Raw genomic sequence first — 21,850 nt, forward strand, 5'->3', positions numbered from 1 at the left:
CAATTAGGATGTTACAAAAACAATATTTATTATAGAGCTTGGGTCATCAGATATTACAGACATTTGACAAGTAACAATACAGCATAATATGAACTTAAGAGCACTCATATGATTTGAATCACTAGATGCAATGCTGGTATAATGACTGGTCTCGCTTATACAGTCTTTTATATTACTATGAGTAACATTTCGACAGACAATAGAATGTTTTTTTTTTTTATGTAGTTGTGACAATTGCAAAGTGAGCACTTTTTGCACTTTTAAACAACCCTTTGTGCTTGTACTCACATGGTGATGGTAAAGTCCTGGCATTCACTAGGATTTCAGCAGTGAAATAAAGACAGGCTTCTAGATCTCTCCAATGTGTAACAGAGGCCCATACAACACAGTAACTTGTCTGCAGGATTATGTTAAGGCTGTAACTGTCCCTCAGTGCCTGTAAAGTCCTCCAGCAATCCATACTAAAACTGGACTGAACACAGTACTCTATTTCTTCCTCTGAACCTGTGATGTGATGTAAACCTAGAAAAGTGCAATGGAATTCTAAAAAAGCTAATACAATCCTTTCGACAAACAAAAGCCTCAATAGAACTGCACTCAGACTGCAGGAATGTTAGCAATAAAACCAAACTACACCAATCTTTCATCAAATATACATCGCCATCTTTTATAAAAAAAAAAAAAAAATTGCACTTGTGGAATAGCAGTCAGTCTACAGTGTCTCCTGTGTGATGGTTAAAGATCTGAACAGGGACCACCTGTTACCCACCCACCCACCTCCCCCCCCCTGTGCTCGGCCAGACAGCTTCCATGCCTCCCCTACACCTCCGCCCTGATATGACTGCCCACTCTAAAGCCATCTTGTGTGGGGAGCGTCATTGGACAGTGTGGTTGACATGTGGGACGGTGTGACACTGACAGTGGAGCACTGCATCATGGACCGTGGGAAAGACCATCTCCGGGGTCACAACCCCACTGAAAAACTGCAGGCTGCGGAGTTCAGCGAGCAGAGTTCCTGCGAGGGGAAAAAAAAAGAAGTAAAAAATCAAATCTAATTTGAATCCATGCAGCCCTTTTTACAATCAGCAAACAAAAAATGACTCAAATAGACCATAAATCAACCCCCGAGATCCCCAGCAAAACCTTTACAGAAGACAAGATGTCGCATTTATATGTTAACAACTTATATCGTGTAGTCCTTAATACAGCAAGGTGTCCTAGGAGAAGAGGTACTCACTGCTGCATCCAGCAAGCAGCACCTGGATGTCCACAGCTGCGTACTCCTTCACCAGCTGCAGAGAGACAGAGAGCCTGGTGAGGCCACTGAACATGGGCCGACACACACTGACAGGATGTGACACGGTTGGAGCGCCAATAACGTCAGGGGTGCACCTTGGAGCACCCCTCTCCTAGGAACCAGTGAGATAGAAACGGCCGACAGGATGGAAGAACGAGGAGAGTGTGTGTGAGTGAGTGAGTGAGCATGTTTAAGTTTGATATCAATTAGATGACGGGGTCACTGTGACATGGCCAGGTCTCATCAGAGCAGGGTCTCAGTCCTCCAGGAATATGAGCCACGTACCAATCTGATGACTTTGGCTCCCACAGAGTCGATGAAGTTGACCGGGGTCCAGTCCAGGATGATGGAGCGGACAGGGCTGAGGGGCTGCAAGAAGCTGACCACCTCGGAGTCGGACTCCTCTGTGCTGGCCTCGGCTGTCTGCCCATTCCCCAGCAGGTTCAGGTGGGTCTGGGACACGCCTCCACCCACAACCTCGTGGGTCACGCCTTGCTCCAAGTCCTGGACCAATAAAAAGGAAACGTGGGTATTATGAATGGCCTCTGACAATCATAGCCTAGGTCTGATTTGATTTTGGGGGGATTTTTTTCTCCTATTGACTTCTAAAATATGCTGTACAATGGTCATGTGCAGACGTTGTGTGTGGAGGAATGGAGAGGATAAGTCAAGTTTGCTGTGGCTGCCCTGACTGGCGAGGTTGCCATTGGTTATTATACACTGGGTTGAACAGGGAGAGAGAGCGTGAATGATCCACAATCAATGCACACAAATACCACAGTGCACTCTTATCAACCATAGGGCTCACCAGTTTGACCACAGCATTCATCTTCTGGGGCGACTTCTGGTTCAGTTTGTCCCTCTCAGCTTTCTCTTTCTTAAATCTTTTTTTCTGGAGTTTTCTTGCAGCCTGAAGCTGAGTGGGGTCAACTCCTGTCTGCAAACATTTGAATAAGAGACATTTTATCAAGCCAGGCCATCTCGCTGGACTCCCATCTCCTAATATTTACTTTTCAAAGCGGCGACATAGCGTAGCATTTGTAGGAACAAGAAAACCTGTCTTCTAAGAGCTCACGGGCTACAGTCAAACATTGGCTGACCAAAGGTGAACTAACCCTTTGCTATTGATGACACATGTGCATGCAACATACACGCTTACACATGTAGTTTACCTTCCGTTTGAGGGCATTCACGTAAAGGTCGCTGTTTGCAAAATAGATCGAGGAGTTGGAGTGGAAGATTTTGATCCCCTTGCATTCTGTTGCCTGGAAACAAACGCAATCACAGGAACTTAGATCCTGTCACACCACTGTCGTTTCGGTCTTAGAAAAGAGTAACGTTTTCATTCAGCAGACACTCCAAAGCAATATACAGTACAGGGAGGGAAAAAGCCTGCAAACTGTGATCTGTAGTCAAATGTTCAAACCACAGAGCTGTACCCATCCCCCCCTTCCTCTGCCTCAGCCTTCAGTTCTACCATCACAGTGGGGGCAGGCACGGCGCACCGCTCACCTCTTCATACTCGTCCACATCGCAGTACAGCCCCGTGTCGGACACCTGTCCCAGGATCAGAGTCTTTGGGCTAGAGGGAAGGTAAGGGAGACAACGTTAACATCGCAGGACGCAGCATTGTGAAGTCTACCGACACCCGAGATATCGAATGAAATGCTTTGCGATGATCAACGGAAGACTTTTACTTTTGAATGAAAAGGGTAGAAGGATGGGGACAAGGGAGGAAGAGGACGGACAGGCACCTTTGTGTTCTGTAGATGACGGTCAGTATTGCAAATCCTACAGCCACGAGCAGGCCATAATCTAGTCCCAACAGGACAGAAGCTACAAAGGAAACAATCCAGATAGCCTGAGAGAGAGAGAGGGGGGGGGGGAGAGAGGGAAAAATACACACGCGTCTTGTCACCACGGCATTGAAAACATTGTGACCAGGCACGAGCAGTGAGCCGTAGTCAGAGGCTGGGTGGTTGTGTGGCGTCATGACTCACCAGCTCAATCTTGCTGGTTCTCCACAGGACTGGAATGTCCCTCAGCTGTTTGAACATGCCCAGCAGATTCACCATGATGATGGCAGCCAGCACCGTCTGCAGTGGCACAGTGCAGAACAGGGTTGGCGGTGAGGTACGTGAAGAGACTAGAGGGGGATAATCATTTCGGGGGAAAAGATTGTTTTCATGTTTGACTTCCTCTTTAGCCCCTGAGCTGGCTCAGACAACCACAGTGTGGCTGTGGCTGTGTGTGGCTCCACACTCATACCCACCTGTGGCAGGGGCTGGAAGACAAACCCAATGGCCACAACCACCAGCAACACCACCAGTGAAGCAAGCAGACCAGCTATCTGTTGACGTACACAGAGAAAGAGAGATAAGATTAGTAATGACGTCTTTATCATTTCCCATTATCTCGCTTAGTTATAACTTATAAGCATAAGAGGAAGTGTCTGGGACTTATCTAAGCCATATAGTTTTATGATGTTTTAGGAGCCAAAGAATTCCCATTCAGTCATGACAATACACTGTGTCCTTAGAAACAGGATGTGTGCGCGTGCGTGTGTTACCTGCGTCTTGCCCCCAGTACTCTCCTGCACCAGGCTGCGAGACATAGAACAGGTGATGGCGAAGGTGTGGAAGAAGGAGCTGACAAAGTTGCATATCCCCAGGGCGATCAGCTCCTACGCACAGGGGCAGCGCAGAGCTGGGGTTAGATTCTCAGCAGAAGATCACTTGTAGAACACCAGTGGCTCACCACTACTATCCTGACTACATTTGACATTGCCGTCATTTATCCTTTACCCACAGCGACATACAAAAAGGCGCATATACTGTGGAAAGTACAGCAGGAAATCAAGGATCAGACGTGTGTGGTTCCAGTAGTATTTTGGTGGTTAGAGTCAAGGAACCAGGCACAGTGAAACGATGACATCATCTCAACCCCAGTGCAACAACAACAACAACAACAACAACATCATCTCAACAACCGGAACATCCCAATGCCAATCTTGGCCCAAACACACCTGGTTGCCATCCACGCTGTAGCCATGCTTCAGGGCAAAGGTCTTGGCCAGAGAGATCCCCATGGAGAAGCCCACGATGGCTATGGCGAAGGAATCCGTGACCAAGTTTGGTAGAAGGGAGAAAGTGGGGACCGCCGGAGGGAGGAGCCTGTAGACAGACGTCTTGTGTGAAAAGCCAGCTGACGAGGCAAGCCAGGACACGTTATGGAGGGAATATTTCTCGTCACAAACGTTGCTGAAAGAGAAGCTTTTACCGCCTTCACACGAGAGAAGGCGTCATTGCGTTTGGATTTGCGCGGCATTCGAATGCTGCGCTACGCCGCTACGCTGGCCAGACACGACCTCCCTCACCCTGTGGGGATCTTCCCGACCACGTCGACCAGGTAGCCCTCTGATAGGCTGAGGCCGTAGGAGAGGCCGGTGGAGACGATGACCACGATGATCTCCCCGGGGATGGGGACGGGCAGCTTGCTCTTGAAGCGCTCGTTGACGACCTTGACCCCGTACAGGAACACGACGCACACCAGGCCCACGGTGAGCGTGGTGACGTTGGTGCTGGTGATGTCACTCACCACGGCCCTCAAGCTCTGGGGGGGAAGGCGGAATTAGAGGGGGGATTAGGAGGCTTGGTTTAGGAATGTGTTTGTATGTATGTGCGTGTGTATGTGAGTGTGTGGGGGTGTCTAGGTGGGGGTGTGTGTGTTTCAGAGTGTGTCTCACATAGAGGGCTGAGAAGGGCCCGCTGAAGCGGGGGGTCTTCACGCCCAGCAGGTATTTGAGCTGGGACACACAGACGTGGACGGCTGCGGCGGTGGTGAAGCCTCGGACCAGAGGCTCCGTCAGGTAGATGGCCACAAAGCCGAACCGGAGCAGCCCAAACACCAGCTGGGGGAAGGGGAGGGGGGACGGGGGGTACAGAGGTTAAAATGATCTAAACCTACAGCAGGATGTGATTCTGACTTCATCAAATGTTAGACACACCCAGGACGGCATTAGGCAAATGCATAAGCATGAGAAATATATGTGGTCTACGCATTTAACAACCTCCAATATGAAACAATACTTAATAAATGATCGACTAGTTTTCATGACTTCACTGTTGGTACATGCCACGGAGAGAAAATAAACAAATACGCAAAGACGACAAGGAGCAAGCATCCGATAGGGCTGTGTGCTCGCACATCAACAAACAGTGTGGATCCCAGCGTGTTGCATCAACACTGAGTGCTGAGCCTGAGACAGAGCCCGACAGGCTGGCTACTGGGTTTCACATGTGCAGAAACACACCGTCACAAACACACAATAGAGACGGTGTCCTGGTGATGAGATCCTATCGCAAGCCCAACAACCTCAAGCGGGTAGACCTGTTTGACTTGCACCCTGAAACTTGTGCGTGCATGTCTGTGTGTGTGTGAGGGACGGGTCAGGGGGAGCGTCGCAGAAGGCAGACCCACCTGGATGATTCCCACCAGGGTGGTGAGGACCACGGCCAGCTCCACCCTCCTGGTGTCCCGGGCCTCAGTGTCCACCAGGGTGCCGTTGGTCCCGTTCAGGGCCTGCATGGTGAACATGGAGTCTGGGGCCTCCCTCAACACCACGCCGCCGATCATCAGGCTGATCACTGCAAACGTGCCTGCAGAGGAGACAGCCGATACACAAACGCTGTTAGGCTGCCCAAGAACCACCTGTTAATGGTTTTGAATTGAATTTTTTTTATTGAATAAATGAACAAATAATTAAAAAAATATATAAATATATATTTCATTAAATCACATGGTGCTTGGTGTGATTATTCGTTGTTGGACAGCAGCAAACTATCCGCTGCGCCTTTTAAAATGACCACTCCCACTGACCCGTCCCTGGGTTGTTTTTATTTAAGCATTTTAGTTAAGTAGATTCATGCATCTTGTATGTAATGTATTCGGGTATGGGCCATTGCGCCCCAAATGATTTATTAAAATAAATAATAAAAAGGTTTTCTCAGAACTGCATTCCTCTGTGCTCCCACCTGACATGCGTCCAGAACACCTCCTTCAGGCGACGTCAGTGTGGCAGGGCACCAGCTAACACTGACTAGGCCTGGCTCAGAGACAATCTCATAACTACAAATCAGTGGCCAGGCGTCAGCGTTGTCCCAGACAGTGTACACACACACACACACACAGGCGTCAAAGCCACACCTAAACCAACCCCCTGTAGAGGGGAGTAATCTCAGATTACATCATTGTGCTTATAGTAATAAGCAGGGGGCCTTCTACATACTCATATAGTTGTTGTTTTTTCAACAGTAAAGAATTCTGGGAAGAGGTGTGTGTGTGTGTAGACATACATGCCTTTGTTCACCAGACCTTATTGCCAAACAGTTGGACAACTGCCCAGACATTAATGTTTTAGGTAGATACTTCACAGAACTAGCTGTCAAATATCAAAAGTAATCAACCCTATTGAGAACTTCTGGTCCAGTGGGACAACGTTCAAAAACCTAAATCAGTTCCCAGCTGACTATTCTCTGTTTCTCTTGTGTATAGGCATGACTCAGGACTTTTCCATAGTGGGGGAGGTAAAAGCGTGTCAGGTGAAATGGAAGACAGCACAAGCCCTTTTAAAAATGTGTGAGTGTAAAAAATGGCTGTCCTTACTTGACAGTAACGTAAATCCCATGAACTCCAATGACCTCCCAAAAATCAGGCAAGGTCATCAGATTCCAAATCACAATATGTCGTGCCTTGTCAAAACATTTCTAATTCTACACTAACCCAACAATCAACTATTAGTCTTGTCATCTGTGAGTTTTGGAGTGATCGTTCAGAGAACACACCCTTGATTAAAGACGTTTGACATGATTCATAGAGGTCAACCTGTTCTTGGCACATATTGTGAAACCTTCTTGGCTATGTTAAAAGGTCAACAGTTGCCAGGGAAATAATAGATGACAGGATATAAAGTATCCTTAAAGGTGATGGTTTATTAGGTCGGGGTTGGCAGGTTGGGGTGGGGGTGTGTGATTAAATGTCTTGGGAAGTAATAGGCTTGGTATTATGCCCCCCCCCTCCCATCCTGGGGCCCTACCCTTCATCTCCACTGGGAAACAAGACCAGACAGTAGGCAGTATTGTAAGGCCACATCCTGATCCGCTTTTATCATGACATTTACACTTGATTTACCATTTTATCCAAAGCAGCATAAAGAGAGTATAGCAGCAGATCAAGGCTCAGAAGAGCCGAGTTCTAACAGTATTTCAGTGGTCAGAGTCAAGGAACGGTTTAAAGTTATCTGAGTTGTAAGTTGGTGTCAGTGTAGATAAGAGCAGAAGAGGAAAACAGCAGTTAGTCTACTGCAGAAACTTCTGCAAGCTCAAATCTATGACACCTTCAACCCAACAAGCTATACTGTATACTAATTGACGTTCTATAACTCCTAGTAGTAGAGAAATAAAACAGAGCTTACCTATGGATACATGTCTGGAGGTCCCAAAGAAGGTATACAGCAGGACAGGGTAGAAGGAGGAGTAGAGGCCATACACAGGGGGCACAGCAGCCAGCATCGCATAGGCAAGACCTGGGGAGGGAGGGAGGCAAGATGGAGAGGGAGGGAGAGAGAGAGAGAGAAAGTAGGAGAGTAGGAGACAAAGAGAAGGAGAGCGGGAGGGAGATGGAGAGACAGAGGCAGAAAAACACGAGAGATTGCATTGAAACGAAATATACTAAAATAATACCCCCCCTCTAAAAGAAATTTACAAAACAACAAGCTTTCTGGGAAGTCTGGCATCTGGGGGTTTTCTCTGAAATGCTAGAACCTTATCTGCCTACTATGTTTGTCTTGTTAATGTATGTCACAGGTACTGACCTTGACCATGTTCATGTATGACATAGACCTTGACAATGTCTTTCATAGCTACTGACCTTGAGGAAGTTGCATGACCCCTGTGCTGATGCCTGAAACCACGTCGCCAAAGAGGTACTCCTTGACTGGATAAGACGGCAGCCATGTAAGGATGGGAAGGAAACTCAGAGCAATGGCTTTGGCCCTTTCAGACGAACACCTGGGGTCATTGTGTTGGAGGGAGAGAAAGCGGAAGAGACAAGAGAATGAATGGGTGCTTTTCTCCAATTAAAAAACGCCTTCTTTTTTGCCAACAAAATACACTTCCCTCCCTTACATTAAGATACTCCTTGTTTTATTTCAGATACTGAACAAAAAGACATCAAACGCTCTAGATAATACTGCATTAAACATCTCACTTTCATAAGTCATCACATTATCTCAAATCCAAAGCGCTTGGAAGAGAAAAGACAGACCAAACAAAGAAGTAAACACAAAAAGCTTCACTGCCTCACTATTGAAGCAGAGACAGGGAGTACTGACCTGACATGCTGCGCCAGCCTCTTCTGGAGGGTCTTGGGGCTCCTGACCCTGTGATGCAGAAGCTGGGTGTCGAGGAAGGCCTCGTCGTAGACGGGCCGCTCCACACGGTACACGAGCGGAGAGGGCTCATCCTCCTCGCTAAGCGTCACACGTTCCATAACACGGAGAGGACCCCCCGGGCATGGCAGGTGGGCAGGAGCTGCAGGAGGAGACGAGGGCTCGTAGAGGGGGAGGGAAGTTGGGCGCAACTTTCTGTCCGGCTGTCTCCACTTAACTGTGACTGTCCATCTGGCTGGTTGGCTTTTGCACTTATATCCTGCTTTTGCTCGATGGGTGGAGCTATCCCTCTTCCTCTTTTACTCAATCGTGCAGTCTTTCCCTCTCTCTTTCCTGCTCTGTTGGTTGGTCTTCTGGTTTACTGTCTTGCTCTGAGACGGAAGAGACAGAAATACGTTTTATTTTTTTAATTTTATTTTTTTTACACAAAACCACAATTCTGGCGCTGCTTCTGGTGGTGGAGTCCTGTTCACACAGTGGCTTGCTTTCATTCGGCTACATAATTATGTTTAAGGATATTTTTCATTGATCAGAAAAATCTCAAAAGTAAACTACAGGTGCAAAACATTTCATGTCCGTTTCTTGATAACTAAATATTTGATAAGAGATCATGTTGGAAAAGAGGCAGATGAAAAAAGAAACATGCAACATTGAACATTTGCTTTGAAAATCAATAAATGGCTCTTTAAATCAATAAAGGCTAGAAGTTCATTTGTAATCAATGACATTGCCCAAGCTACATTTCAGACAGGCTGGTCACAGCAATACAGACCATGATAGTACCCTGACCTTTCAAGATGCAACTCACAACACTAAGGAATCTACTAGTTGTACAGAGCACTTACAGCCACCTTGTCCTTGACATTTTTACTAAATAACATTCAATGTACAAATTTGAGGACACTAATGAATCAATTCTTACGCCACCGAAACACACACTTGCGGAGTAGCTAACCTGTTCATGAAAATCTACATGACTAGTTAAGTAGCCATGGAACTAGCTACTGTTGCTAATAAGAGAGATCTCTCTCATTTAGCCATAATCACAGTTAGCTACGTTAACCTTATAGTTACATAAGTTTGTAAGTAGTTGGTTATGATGTCACTAATAACGACAGAAATAGCAAGAAATATATATGCCTTAAAACAAATAAAGGTTACTTGAAGGGTTAAAACCTGAAATGCAGGTTATGGCGAGATAGGGATGGGATAGCTGCATAAGCTGACATTCAGAGTTATATGGAAGATGCGGACAATGGACCATGTCTTACCTCTCGCAACCTCTGCCTAGGATGCCACACACTAGGGAGACACCAATATTATACACACTGACCTCGCACCGGGGACTCCAGTTACAGTTTAACACCCGGAATGCCCTTTCACAACCGTCGACAGCTGCATGTACTCTTCCAGAGAAAATCACTTGATGCGTGTGTCGAACACGTCACGCTATACGTCAGACGTCCCGTGGTCATGGGATTTGTATTTTACATTAAAATGTAGTTTGTTGTTGGAATTGGACAAAATTGTCTTTGTGTAACCATGAATTAAGGGAAGCTCCGATATTTACAATTAAACGGTTCTTTTAAGAGGAATTGTGAATGTATCTGGCGTTCTCTGTGCCGTTCTCTAATCGTCTATATTTGTATTTAATGCACAGACTGAGGTAGGCCTAATATTGTTTCGATTCCTCACCAAAAATTCATACTATTCGAATACTATTCCGAATACGGCTTAACCTCCGTTTCGGCATAAAATACAAAGACAGTATGTGACCACCAGATGACGTGCTTGTCTGCAAGCTAACAACAGACTGTGGCAACTGTACATCACTGGGTTGATCATTGATTTACCGACTTACCCGTCACACAGGCAGAAGCATGGTTCTTGCGTGCTGACTAAACCGTTAACTTTACAATTTGCGACGTGGTGGCCAATGGATTTGTGAGCCTAATGCACCTAGACCCGGGTATTAGACATTTGCAACCGGACGGAGCGACCAGTAAATCATGAGATCCTGCCATCACACAATCACACCAGCCGATGCATAAAAATGACTAGTATTAAGCCACGAAGAGGATATCAAATGAATCTAACTAGCCTAACATGGTGTAGGCTTCATTTAGCATGTTCGCCGTATGTTGCTGCTAGACCGGTCACTTCAGGTGACAGTCTACTGCTTCAAGTTGAGAAGACACGCCTTCTTCTTGACAGCCAAGCGCTGTTCATTCGGTTTCTCAAATCACTGTCGTGTCCTGTCTAAGCATGAACAAGGAAATATGACTAAACGTGCCAATCATCGGGAAAAACGCGAACATGCTTTTGTGACCAATAGCCTACAGAATGCATTGAGTTGAACTTTACTATACCAAGATTGTAGGTTATTTACCCAGGAACTATCTGGATATTCTTGTTAACATGGGGAGAAGAAGGGGACAGGAATATGACGAGGACTTTACGTTTGTTAGTCCAGTGGTCAAATATTTACTTTTCATTTTCAACCTAATTTTTTGGGTAAGTGTTGTGTTGAAAAACAAGGTATTCGATGGTAAAGCTGTTTACTGCTTTCTTTTCTGGTTGGTTTCAAGTCAAGTTAACATAACAATTGAACCGGATTAGGCATTTAGGCAGGTTAATAATTTATTTTGGAGGGTTGTAATGTTCAGTGTAGTGCAGCAGCAATACATAAACTCATTTTATTTTATTACTTTTCTATCAACATTTCAGGATAAAATAAAGTGAGTATGCCAGATTCAGTATTCCAGTATCAAACCGGATTTTCTTGTCTATACTGAGACTGGAGATAAGCATTATCGACTGATTTTATTAGTATTATCAGGTGTTCAGTCTACTATGGGACTAACCTCCTGTTGTTTTTACAGATAGACCATAATTGTCCCTCTCCATTTGATTTAGATGTTCTATGTTATACGAATTTACACTTGTGCTATATCATTTGTGGTTTATCTAGTTGTTGTTGATGAACATCGTGATGGTATAATAAGAGGTCAAGGCGTGTTGAGGAATGCCTGTCCATACCTGAACACAGTTACATTCCACTGAAAGTTTCACCTATTTCCAATAGTCTAATTTGGACGAAATTAGACACTATATCAAGAATGATCTGCCCTTAAGATTAAAATCAATTTAACATTTAACATCGACTCAGTAAACAAAACACAAAAGATATTTCCCCCCCAGCCTTAATACACTGTACTTTATGCCAATCCAGTTTCACAACTCCCTTTCGTGCAGTACACTGTTGCTAAGAGGCTCTAAGATTATTTGATTCATATGCTGATGGAGCGACGCAGGGCTCTGTCTGAAGAGGGCCTCATGCTTTATCCTGCATTCACATCTATTTGGCAGTCAAATAAGCGTTCAGATTACGCATCTCAGACACTTCACTCAAACCACCAAGGAGTTGTCAGTTAATATTTGTAAATACCCTTTTAAACTTGTTTCCCTTCAGATCTTGAGAGGGTACTTTAAACATGGCGTACTGGCTAAAATGGATGTCCTCACACACATTTTCTCATTTTAAAATGTTGTTTTTCTTTCAAGGCTTTCATTGTTCTTGGGTCAATGAGTTTCATCATGATAGATAGATAGATAGATGGATACATAGATGGTTGGATGAATGGGTACATTATTAATCCCCATGGGGAAGCTGTAGGGCACCAGTAATGTCAGTGTGAGACAGATTGTCAACGGGGCACTGGAGCTCTTTGAAACAATATACTCCAAACTAGACTGACTCACTAATGCATGTGACACAACTTTCATGTCATGATAGTAGCTCCACGGGAACAAGTCAGATCCAGAAGGGCACTAGCAGAGAGGCATGAAGGTCAGAGGACGGAATTTGCAGTGAATAGCGAAAACAAAGATAACATACAGCCAACAGGAGTTTGTTATTCAGTTAGACAGAAAATTAATCATGGATACGACAGCAGCCACAATGTTTTAGGATGGCTTGCCATACCAGCACTCCTAGAATCTAGGCCTGTAGTTCCGGTGTAATGCTTACAACACACTGTGTACAGTCATTACTAATAGTGTGTCACATGCAATAATGTTCCAACCTAGTTAATGTGCTGTTCTAAGTGAATAGAGAGCCAAAACCCCCACCCACTGTACCACAGTAGAGGGATTTCATACATAACTCCCACAGAATTAGAACAAATTGTTGTTGCAGACTACGATTTCATATCCTTTTTCTGAGGTGTTAGAATGGATGACTTAACAGTATTTATATGGATTTATGCCCAGTGCTTTGTCTACTCTGCACCATGAAACATACATGCCCAGTATTGAGGCAACATGAGTAATGTACTGTGAAACTTCAACAGAGAAGTGGTAACAAACACGCAGATCCGTACAGAGTGAAAAGTGAGCCTCTGCTAACTTGTAGAACTTAAGTTTAACCTTAAAAAATCCTGACTGTTCTATCACAAAATGCCACCTCAGGCAGTGCATGCTGTTCTAACTGTATCTAGATCTTGGGCTTGTGGGAACAGGATAAAATCTTGTGCAAACTTGCATAGGTGCTGTGTGGAATGCATTCTAAACTTGGTTTTCCATCCCCCCAGGCTGTCAGAGACAAGGATCCTTTAAAAATCTAGTCTGTATAATTGTGTTGTATCTGTGGCTCAACAAACAAAAAGATAGTCTAGGTACAGTTTGTGATATAACCAGATTCTCTGTTGCTGTCATGCAGCATTTTAGAAATGTCAGCATTTTTATTCACACATAAAAACAGCGTGTATTGTCCCTGTTCTTTTGTCAGGTATAAAACCTTACCTGCCCTTCCCCTCCCCAAAGCACAAGGTGTAGTGTGGTAACTAGATACAGGGTCTGGACTGGAAGAGGGGGGTGGGAGGACCCTGAGGGAGTGGGGTGGGGGGGACCCTGGGGGAGGGGGATCTGTATTGTTTGGGCTGTGTTGGGGCTGTGTAGCCCCCTCAGTGTTGAGTGGGGAGTGAAAGACCCATTATAAGACAAGACTTCGCTTACCGTTCCAAGTTAATTTAGTCAAACTAAAGCAGAGACAGAAGAGAACACAACCCCATGCTCTGCTTTTTAAGTTGCCCCCCTCAGCATCTCCAGTGTTCATAACACCAAAGATTAAACGTTTGCTCCTTAACTCCCACTGGCATATTTGAGATTTTACTTATTCATATGATTGATGATTCATGATGAGTATTCAATTTTTCCGACCTCATTTTAATGTGAGAATGCTACACACTCCTTTGTATGTTTCTCATGAAAGAATGTTGAAACATTCCTCACTGCGTTACATTGATCCATAGGTTTTCTTTTCTCATTCTGTGTCCCTCAGATTATCTCCTTGGTGATGGTATCCATTGGTGTGTATGCCCGGATGATGAAGCAGGCAGGTAAATAACCTTCGGTTAAATAAATACCCCACTGTACACAATGAAAGTAAACCAACTGCGTAAAATATGTTTTAAACCAAGAATTAACACAATTGAATATACAATTAATACATTGATTAATAAGTGATTGGAGGAAAGTGTTTGGTGTGCTGTTAGGGCTGGAATCAGCGCATATGTTGCCAGAAGTGTTGGTGCATGGGCAGTATTGAGTTTCAAGAACTGCCTCAATGGCTTTGTGTTATAACCATGCCTATTGAATGCAGAGACAGACAACACACCAAAGGCAGCTATGGCCAGGATCACATTAGAGAGGTTTTAGTTAGAGTAGTTTAGGATTCCAAAGGTAATTTTGTCATGAGGAATTTCAGAAATGCTACTGCTTACAAATCCTATTTCACTTTTTTTTTTATATGTCTGTGAATTATTAAAAAAAGAATTACCAGGAGCTCAGTGTGCTTTAAAAATTAACCAAATATTTGATGTATTGGCACAATCTCATCTGACCCTCTCAAATCCCCTTCTTTAAATCTTTACATCTCCTGCCCTTCTTTCTCTGTCTGACATATCACTCTGCCCTCTCTGTTCCACCTCTCACCCTCCATCACCCCTCTCTCCCCTGGGTACTTCAGAGGCCGCTATGGCCTGTCTGTCCGTGGACCCTGCCATCCTGTTGATGGTCGTGGGGGTGTTGATGTTTCTCATCACCTTCACTGGCTGTGTGGGCTCCCTTAGAGAGAACATCTGCCTCCTGCAAACGGTTAGTGGTCTGGTCTGCCTGCTGAACTGTGATATACTGTAGTGTACCGGTCACATGAGGTAATGTACAGGTCACATGATGTAGTGTACAGGTGACATGCTGTAGTCTACAAGTCACGTAATGTAGCAGACAGCTCACATGATGTTGTGTTCAGGTGAGATACTGTAGTGCTTCTAGAAGTTATATAACACTTGAAGGCTTTGAAAACACTGTGAAAGGCCTTTGAATGAAAACAGTCTTTCTCTGTCCCCTAGTTCTGCATCTGCCTGACAATAATCTTCCTGCTTCAGTTAGCTGCTGGCGTCCTTGGCTTTGTCTTCTCAGATAAGGTACAGTATTAAAGTTTCTTTCAGCGGTGTAGTATAGTAAGAAGCAGTAGGTAACCTGTACATTCACCAAGCCCCCTTCTTCTACGTAAAGAGCGCCCTCTGTTGCTCAGTATATTAGACTGCTGTTATTTTCACACACGCAATCCTTTTGGGATGTTTATTTTGAGAAAAATGATAGAGGTTTGTGTTCTGTGAATAAATATATGTATATAATTAAATGACTCACTAATTTCACTATCATTGGCCTTCACTAACAGGATGCATAGTTGGAAATGAAATTGCTGTTATCTTTCCCCCCCCTCCCAAAGGCTCGTAATAGAGTGACTGAGATCATCAACAGGGCTATCGTTCATTACAGGGATGACATTGATCTTCAAAACCTCATTGACTTCGGACAGAAAGAAGTAATGATATTTACATAAAATCTCATCATTATAGGACGCAAGCTTTCATAAAAATGTCAGTTCTAAACACTATACTTGAATCCTCCCCAGTTCAGCTGCTGTGGAGGTGTGACATATACCGACTGGTCCCAGAACATGTACTTTAACTGCACTCCAGACAACCCCAGCCGAGAGCGCTGCTCTGTCCCGTTCTCCTGCTGCCTCATATCCAAAGACCAGGTCAGCCACGCCTTCTCTTACTGTTCACACATATCGGATTGGCCTCTGTGATTATCTTTCGTGGCTTGTCCGTTTAGCTGAACAGGTTTATCGGATTAACCTGGAAGTATGTTTCTTCATGTCTAGGCGGTCATCAACACGATGTGTGGCCAGGGGATGCAGGAGCTGAAGTACTTGGAGGCTGGAGCCTTCATCTATACCAACGGCTGCATCGACAAGCTGGTGAACTGGATCCACAGCAACCTGTTTCTGCTCGGGGGCATAGCCCTGGGCCTGGCCATACCACAGGTAGACACACACACCGTCACTGACACACTGACGCTCCGACACATAAATGCTCATACACACACACACAAACGTCTCCGCTGCCACTAGTGAACGAAATACCTTCTTGTTATTCCTCTTCCTTGTTAGCTGGTGGGGATCCTCTTGTCCCAAGTCCTGATCAACCAGATCAAGGACCAGATCGAGCTTCAGAACTACAACCAGCTGCACCATTCTGATCCATGGGGCTGATCCACTGACATCCAGCACCATCCATCCATCCAGACTGGAGCAGCCTGGACCAGGACTGGGGATATTTGTATGGGAGGGTGTGTGGTGGGTCTTTATTGCCCTCTACTGGACATGGACCCAACTTGCATGTTGGTCAACTTGCAAGACAATACAATGATGCTTTCAGCCTGAGGAGATCCTGGTTGGGTATGGATTAGCCAGTTAAAACTGGCCAAGACCAAAATGCCAAATGTTTTTGAAAAAGTTTTTAAACCATCTGATCATCATATAACCCATCTCTGCTTATCATATATCTATCTATCTATCATGGTACTGGACATTGAAAATGGAAATAAAAGTAGTCTAAAGGCTATCAATCCTGTTATGTTAGTTTTTGTGAATATAGGTTACTGTGGGTCGCTGTTTAATGATTGGAAATAAGATCATGTTGTACATATTTTAGTGAACTTTGTATATAAGGCGTGGTTGTGTGTCTCCTGCCTGACAACCATCTCTGTTACAAATGATTTAATACTTTTCAGGGGTATTGACTTTTTGTAAAGTTTTTGATATTTCGATTTACGTTACAAATAGGTCTTCTCCCGTGGTATCTTGAATGATTGTTTTGAATGTTTCAAATACATATTTTGAGAAATAAGATGTTTATAGATCTTAATAAATATTTTCTTTTGACTGAATGATTGTGGGAGGCACAATACATACAAGTACAAACACTTTCCAACATGCATAAGCTTATAATAAACGCTTTTTATTTTCCATAACACTCGAGTGTTTAGCTTGGCATGAGCTGCATAAAGCTGCATAAATGATTGCAGAGATGAAGTCTCTAACGAAGTTACAAAACAAAAAAAAACATCACGTCACCAGAAAATAATCTAAAATGTTATCATCATATTATCATGTTTAAGATGTAAACATCTTTCTATTTATTATCTGCTCCATGTTGGGCAGTTATTCCAACGTGTGGTCACTATCCTTACTCCACAAGTCCTAACTCAATATCCTAACTCCACAGAACATATTGAAGGATTTCATAGAACTTTCCTCCAACTCCTCTCCCTCCATTAGTTTTATATGCCGACAGTAGAGGGTGCTGTGCCGCTTCAAATTGATGCAGGATGCAAGGGTATGCAGCACACTGTGGTTTTAAATATCAAGTTCAGCAGCTTGTCTCTCAGTCTTTCAACTACCCTCCAGTTGAAACAAGCTCTCGGACAAACGTGCAGTTGTTCCGTGGTTTAGTCAGTTTGGACCGGACGACATCCGGGGTGTCTACCCATCGCATTTAGCAGTGCATGCGCTGCCCTGCGTCCATATCGTGTGTTGGTTTTGGGAAGGTCAAGAAATCGTCTGCACGTTTACGCAAAGTGGAGGAAAACTGATCAACTTTTAGAGCTGAGATCAGCTTGCTCAAATACCAAATTGTTGTCATCGTATCCTATTTCCGGTGAGTGGACCATAAAACCGTAAAATGTTTCTTCTCTTGTGTGACATGTAGCCTACTCCAGTTCATTGTCCACTATCCCTGTCTGTTTACGTTGACCGCACACCCAGTATTGGTTCTGCTGGCAAATGAAATCAGACCAATCATATGGACCGCGTACTGCAGCCAAATGACTTGACTTGCATTTTATAAGTAGACCTATAACATTTTTAAATTTGTATAAAATGTGAATACATATCATTGTGGTGTGGGGAGTTTGATGGGTTTATTGTCATTCGGCTGTTCTGGAACAACAATGGATAGCCTACAACAGACTAATAACCTATGTCTTCCAGCATATAGTGGTTATCCTCATATGCCAACATTATATAGGCTACTGAGAGCCATAGGCCTACTGCGTGCTATAACCAGATGTTTGGAAGATATAACTCAATTATTGTGTAGGACAACTTGTCATGATGTAGTGACACTCATATGAAGTCGATCAGCCACCAGCATCGGCATGTGGAAGTTAGAATAATATGACGTGCTCTTATAAGGAACATATTATCGAGAAATACGTGATTGGTGCGTCTTGATGTGACAGCGCGGAGTGTTGTGTGAGAGATCAGATGTTCAGAGAGCAGGTCATTCAGGAGAGTCAAAAGGAAAGCGAACAGTCGACCGCCTTTAACCAGCGCTCCGCCGTGACAGATTTGTATAACGTTGTGGAATCCGCTTCTGAGCGTTCCAAAAGATAGCTGATTTACCCGTAAATATGCTTAATTTTTCAGACTGTGGAAAGTATACAGATTTAACATGTTCATAAAGATTTAGGCCCTTACTGTTATTAAGTTTTAAATACATTGGCTATTATTTCTACATTAACCATGCAAGATTCCACACCCAACTCCGTAGTCCACTGTTGATTCCACAACAGTCCCTGACAGTGTGAAGGGAATACCAGACACATTTACTACCCCTGTGGTTTGTGAAGATCCTTTTTTTAGCATGCGGCTCACCATGGCTCAAGCCTCCAGTCAGGTCTCCACCCAGGGTACGCGTCTGAACCCTGTAATCTGTCCCTGGCCTTGGCCACCACCCTGATTCTCTGCTGACTCAACGTAGCCTGCAAGGCCCGAAAAGGCTGAGTCGATGTACTAGGCGTTTGGTTCTGTGTGGAAAGAAAAATAAAGGCTAATTGTGTTTAGTCCCCGCCCAAACGGGAGCGCTTATAATTCAGATGAAACATATGGCACAACATTAAACAAAATGTTTCACCACGATATAGTGAGAGAGCTATAGGCAAACAAATACATCTGCACATGTTCACATGTAATCACAGACACACATACACACACACACACACACGCACGCACGCACACACACACACACACACACACACACACACACACACACACACACACACACACACACACACACACACACACACACACAGGGGGGCCAGGTGCAGGCCTCTTCTTCCTCCTCCTCTTTTTTGGACTCCTCATTCTTCTTAATTCACCTCCTTCTCTGCTTCCTCCTCCTCATCCTGGGTGTTCTTGCCCTCTGGTGTGTGGGTTGACCAGCTGTTGCATTTGGTAAATGTTGCTGAGTTATAGTGATGGTGTGTGTGTAAGAGATAGAGAGAGAGAGAGAGAGAGATACAGCAATAGCAGTCTGAGTGTTCTTGAGTCTTCTGCCTTCATTTGCTTTGGCAGGAGGAAGGATGTTAGGAGATAAAGGCTCTCATCTTAATGTTAGGGTGGTTTGTGTGTGTGTGTGTGTGTGTGTGAGAGAGAGAGAGAGAGCCTCCTGTGTCCAGGCCTGCCTGCTCAGCCAGAGGGAGGAGAGGGAGGGATGCAGATGTGTCCATCCTTGGCCATGTTGATGGTGCTAATCATGTTCCACTTGAGCATTGCAGGAACCTGGGAGGTTCGAACAGGGACACACGATCTCATTAGCAGAGCAGTGGAATGCCGTGTATGGGTGTGTGTGAGACATGACAGTGTGGTGGTATGTGGTATGGTGTGATCTGGTCCGAACTGGGGGTTGGATTGTGCTGTGCCATGTGTGTTGGGATGTGGTATGGCGAGAGGGTGAGGGGTGGCATGGCGAGGGGCTGTGTCGTGATTGTGCTACGGCAGGGGCGTGGTTTGATTGTTTGATGTGGCGAGTTGCTCTGGTGTGGCGTGCTGGCAGGGCGTTGTGTGTTATGGTGGGGTTGCGGTGTGTTGTGATGGTTTGGTGTGGCATGTTGCTATGGTGGGACGTGTCATGGAGTGGTGGTGTGGAAGGATGTGAAGATAGAGCCAGGTTATAATCAAGGGTGAGGGACAGTGATGAATTGAGTCATTAGCCTTCAACATGAACCAGTCTAGTAAACAGATGAGGTTGAGGGACCTGTGCATCTGCGAATGTTTGAAAGGGGTTACGATAATCATATACATTATAAATGATAAACTAATTGGGTCAAATTGCGTTCGGGATACGTTTTGTCAGTGAATCAAAAAAGATAAGTGTAGCATTGACATTGCTTTGGGCTCATAGTTATCTGTCATAAATATGAATGAGTAATTCAGCAGACTGCCAGCCATATGCTCGCTCTCTCTCTTTCTCTTTCTCTCTCTCTCTCTCTCTCTCTCTCTCTCTCTCTCTCTCTCTCTCTCTCTCTCTCTCTCTCTCTCTCTCTCTCTCTCCCTCTCTCTCTCTCTCTAACTCATCTCTTCAGTGCTGATAGAAATGGCTGCTAAAAGCCCACCACTGCACATGACGTGTGTGACTCACATCAGCGATGATGCGGTTGCCCTCGGTAACGCTGCGGATGGTATTCTCAGCCTAATCTGGCAGAAGAGCAGGTGTGAGACAGTCACTTAGATAGCTGAGGAACCAGTCAGTTAGTGAGATAGGTGATGAAACAGCCAGTAAGTCAGTCCATTACACGGCTGAAGATACCAGCAGATACGCAGCCAGTCAGGGACCAGCCAATAAACAGCCAGTCAATCAGAGAAACAGCCAGTCAGAGAGAAGAGGTCCATCCTTGGTAAACACCAGTCTTGTTTCCTAGTGATGGACGGCCTGTTAGAGAGGGGCTCTGCATGGAGACCTGAGTCACATGAAGCCCAGCAGGGCTGCATGGCTATCAGCACTATCAGTAAGATACCACTGTTCTCACTGAGGGGGATATTACCCCTTTTCAAATGAAAACAGCAAGATAATTCCCACTTGGATTATCTTGAGATATAAAGCTTCAAAGCACTTAGTTTTGATTTGTTATCTTGTAACACCGTTTTGTATTTTTATTTGACTTTATGACTCACAGTCTTAATAAAAAACAGGAACAGACCTTCATGTATCATTTTTCATTGCTGCAGTCACAGCAGTATCCTCAGACCCTAATCCTGCATTTGGTGTGTGGTGTGTTCTTTCCCCAGACTTCCCTGCTCCTGCGTGGTGTGAAGGATGGGCCTCTGATCTCACACCCACTGTGGGAACTGTCAGCGCTGCGCTGTAATTGGCTGGCTGATTTTCGGTGTTCGTGGTCATGGCCAAGAGCCCAGAGGTGAAACTGGCCGTGTTCGGCAGAGCAGGGGTGGGAAAATCCGGTAGGTTTGTCTTATTCTCTCCTCTCTACTTTTCTCCTCTTCTCTTGACTTCACTCTTCTATTATCTCTTCCTTTCTCTCCTTTTCTCTCTTTCTCTGTTTTTTTTTCTCTCTCTCTTTGTCTTTTCTGTCCCCCGTTTTTTCTCACTCTGTGCCAGTCCAAAGATCTGTAACTGTTTTATCTCGTCTGTATCGCTCTCATTTTCATCTTGCCAGTATTTCTGTCAGGTTTGATATCTTCAATCCCCTTCAGAACAAACTTTGAGCAGTCTGCCAAAAACCTCATACGCAAATGGTTGTTAATTCTTTCAGTCCTACTTGTCATTTACCAAGTAACAATCAATCAATCTTGCATTCAATCATTCTGTTACTCATGAGGTCGATGACCCAGCCAGAGAGATAAGTTACCAACACTATCTACAGTGTCCAACAGGATAACACGGCATACATTTCAC

At 44.7% G+C, this 21,850-nt stretch overlaps 3 protein-coding genes across 4 annotated transcripts in view; 2 read left to right on the forward strand and 1 right to left on the reverse strand.

The window, feature by feature from the left end:
• Positions 1-7: 7 nt before the first annotated feature.
• slc26a5 (solute carrier family 26 member 5) lies at positions 8-10,184 on the reverse strand. 2 transcript variants are annotated; one of them, XM_062482694.1, is made up of 18 exons: positions 10,078-10,184; positions 8,688-9,115; positions 8,225-8,364; positions 7,770-7,880; positions 5,777-5,955; positions 5,043-5,207; positions 4,674-4,909; positions 4,323-4,470; positions 3,867-3,980; positions 3,570-3,647; positions 3,298-3,393; positions 3,052-3,158; positions 2,810-2,879; positions 2,470-2,562; positions 2,106-2,234; positions 1,583-1,801; positions 1,238-1,292; positions 8-1,015 (listed from the first exon to the last, which is right to left on the reverse strand). In XM_062482694.1, exons 2-18 carry the CDS (start codon positions 8,843-8,845, stop codon positions 876-878), a joined length of 2,238 nt encoding a protein of 745 aa, XP_062338678.1. In that variant the 5' UTR covers positions 8,846-9,115; positions 10,078-10,184; the 3' UTR covers positions 8-875. The 2 variants fall into 2 exon arrangements, with proteins under 2 accessions (XP_062338678.1, XP_062338677.1); XM_062482693.1 differs by having other exon boundaries at positions 10,016-10,174.
• A 797-nt stretch (positions 10,185-10,981) lies between these two features.
• On the forward strand, positions 10,982-17,045 carry tspan33a (tetraspanin 33a). The gene is made up of 8 exons (XM_062482960.1): positions 10,982-11,258; positions 14,086-14,143; positions 14,773-14,900; positions 15,155-15,229; positions 15,538-15,633; positions 15,724-15,852; positions 15,979-16,140; positions 16,267-17,045. Exons 1-8 carry the CDS (start codon positions 11,163-11,165, stop codon positions 16,366-16,368), a joined length of 846 nt encoding a protein of 281 aa, XP_062338944.1. The 5' UTR covers positions 10,982-11,162; the 3' UTR covers positions 16,369-17,045.
• Positions 17,046-17,516: 471 nt separating this feature from the next.
• rerg (RAS-like, estrogen-regulated, growth inhibitor) overlaps positions 17,517-21,850 on the forward strand; it is a 28,890-nt gene continuing 24,556 nt past the window's right edge. Inside the window, exons 1-2 of the mRNA XM_062482961.1 lie at positions 17,517-17,815; positions 21,226-21,396. Coding sequence (XP_062338945.1) covers positions 21,336-21,396 — 61 coding nt within the window. The 5' untranslated portion in view covers positions 17,517-17,815; positions 21,226-21,335. The remainder of the gene's footprint in view (positions 17,816-21,225; positions 21,397-21,850) is intronic.

This window comes from Osmerus eperlanus, chromosome 17 (genome assembly GCF_963692335.1).
Source record: "Osmerus eperlanus chromosome 17, fOsmEpe2.1, whole genome shotgun sequence".
Classification (NCBI taxonomy): domain Eukaryota; kingdom Metazoa; phylum Chordata; class Actinopteri; order Osmeriformes; family Osmeridae; genus Osmerus; species Osmerus eperlanus.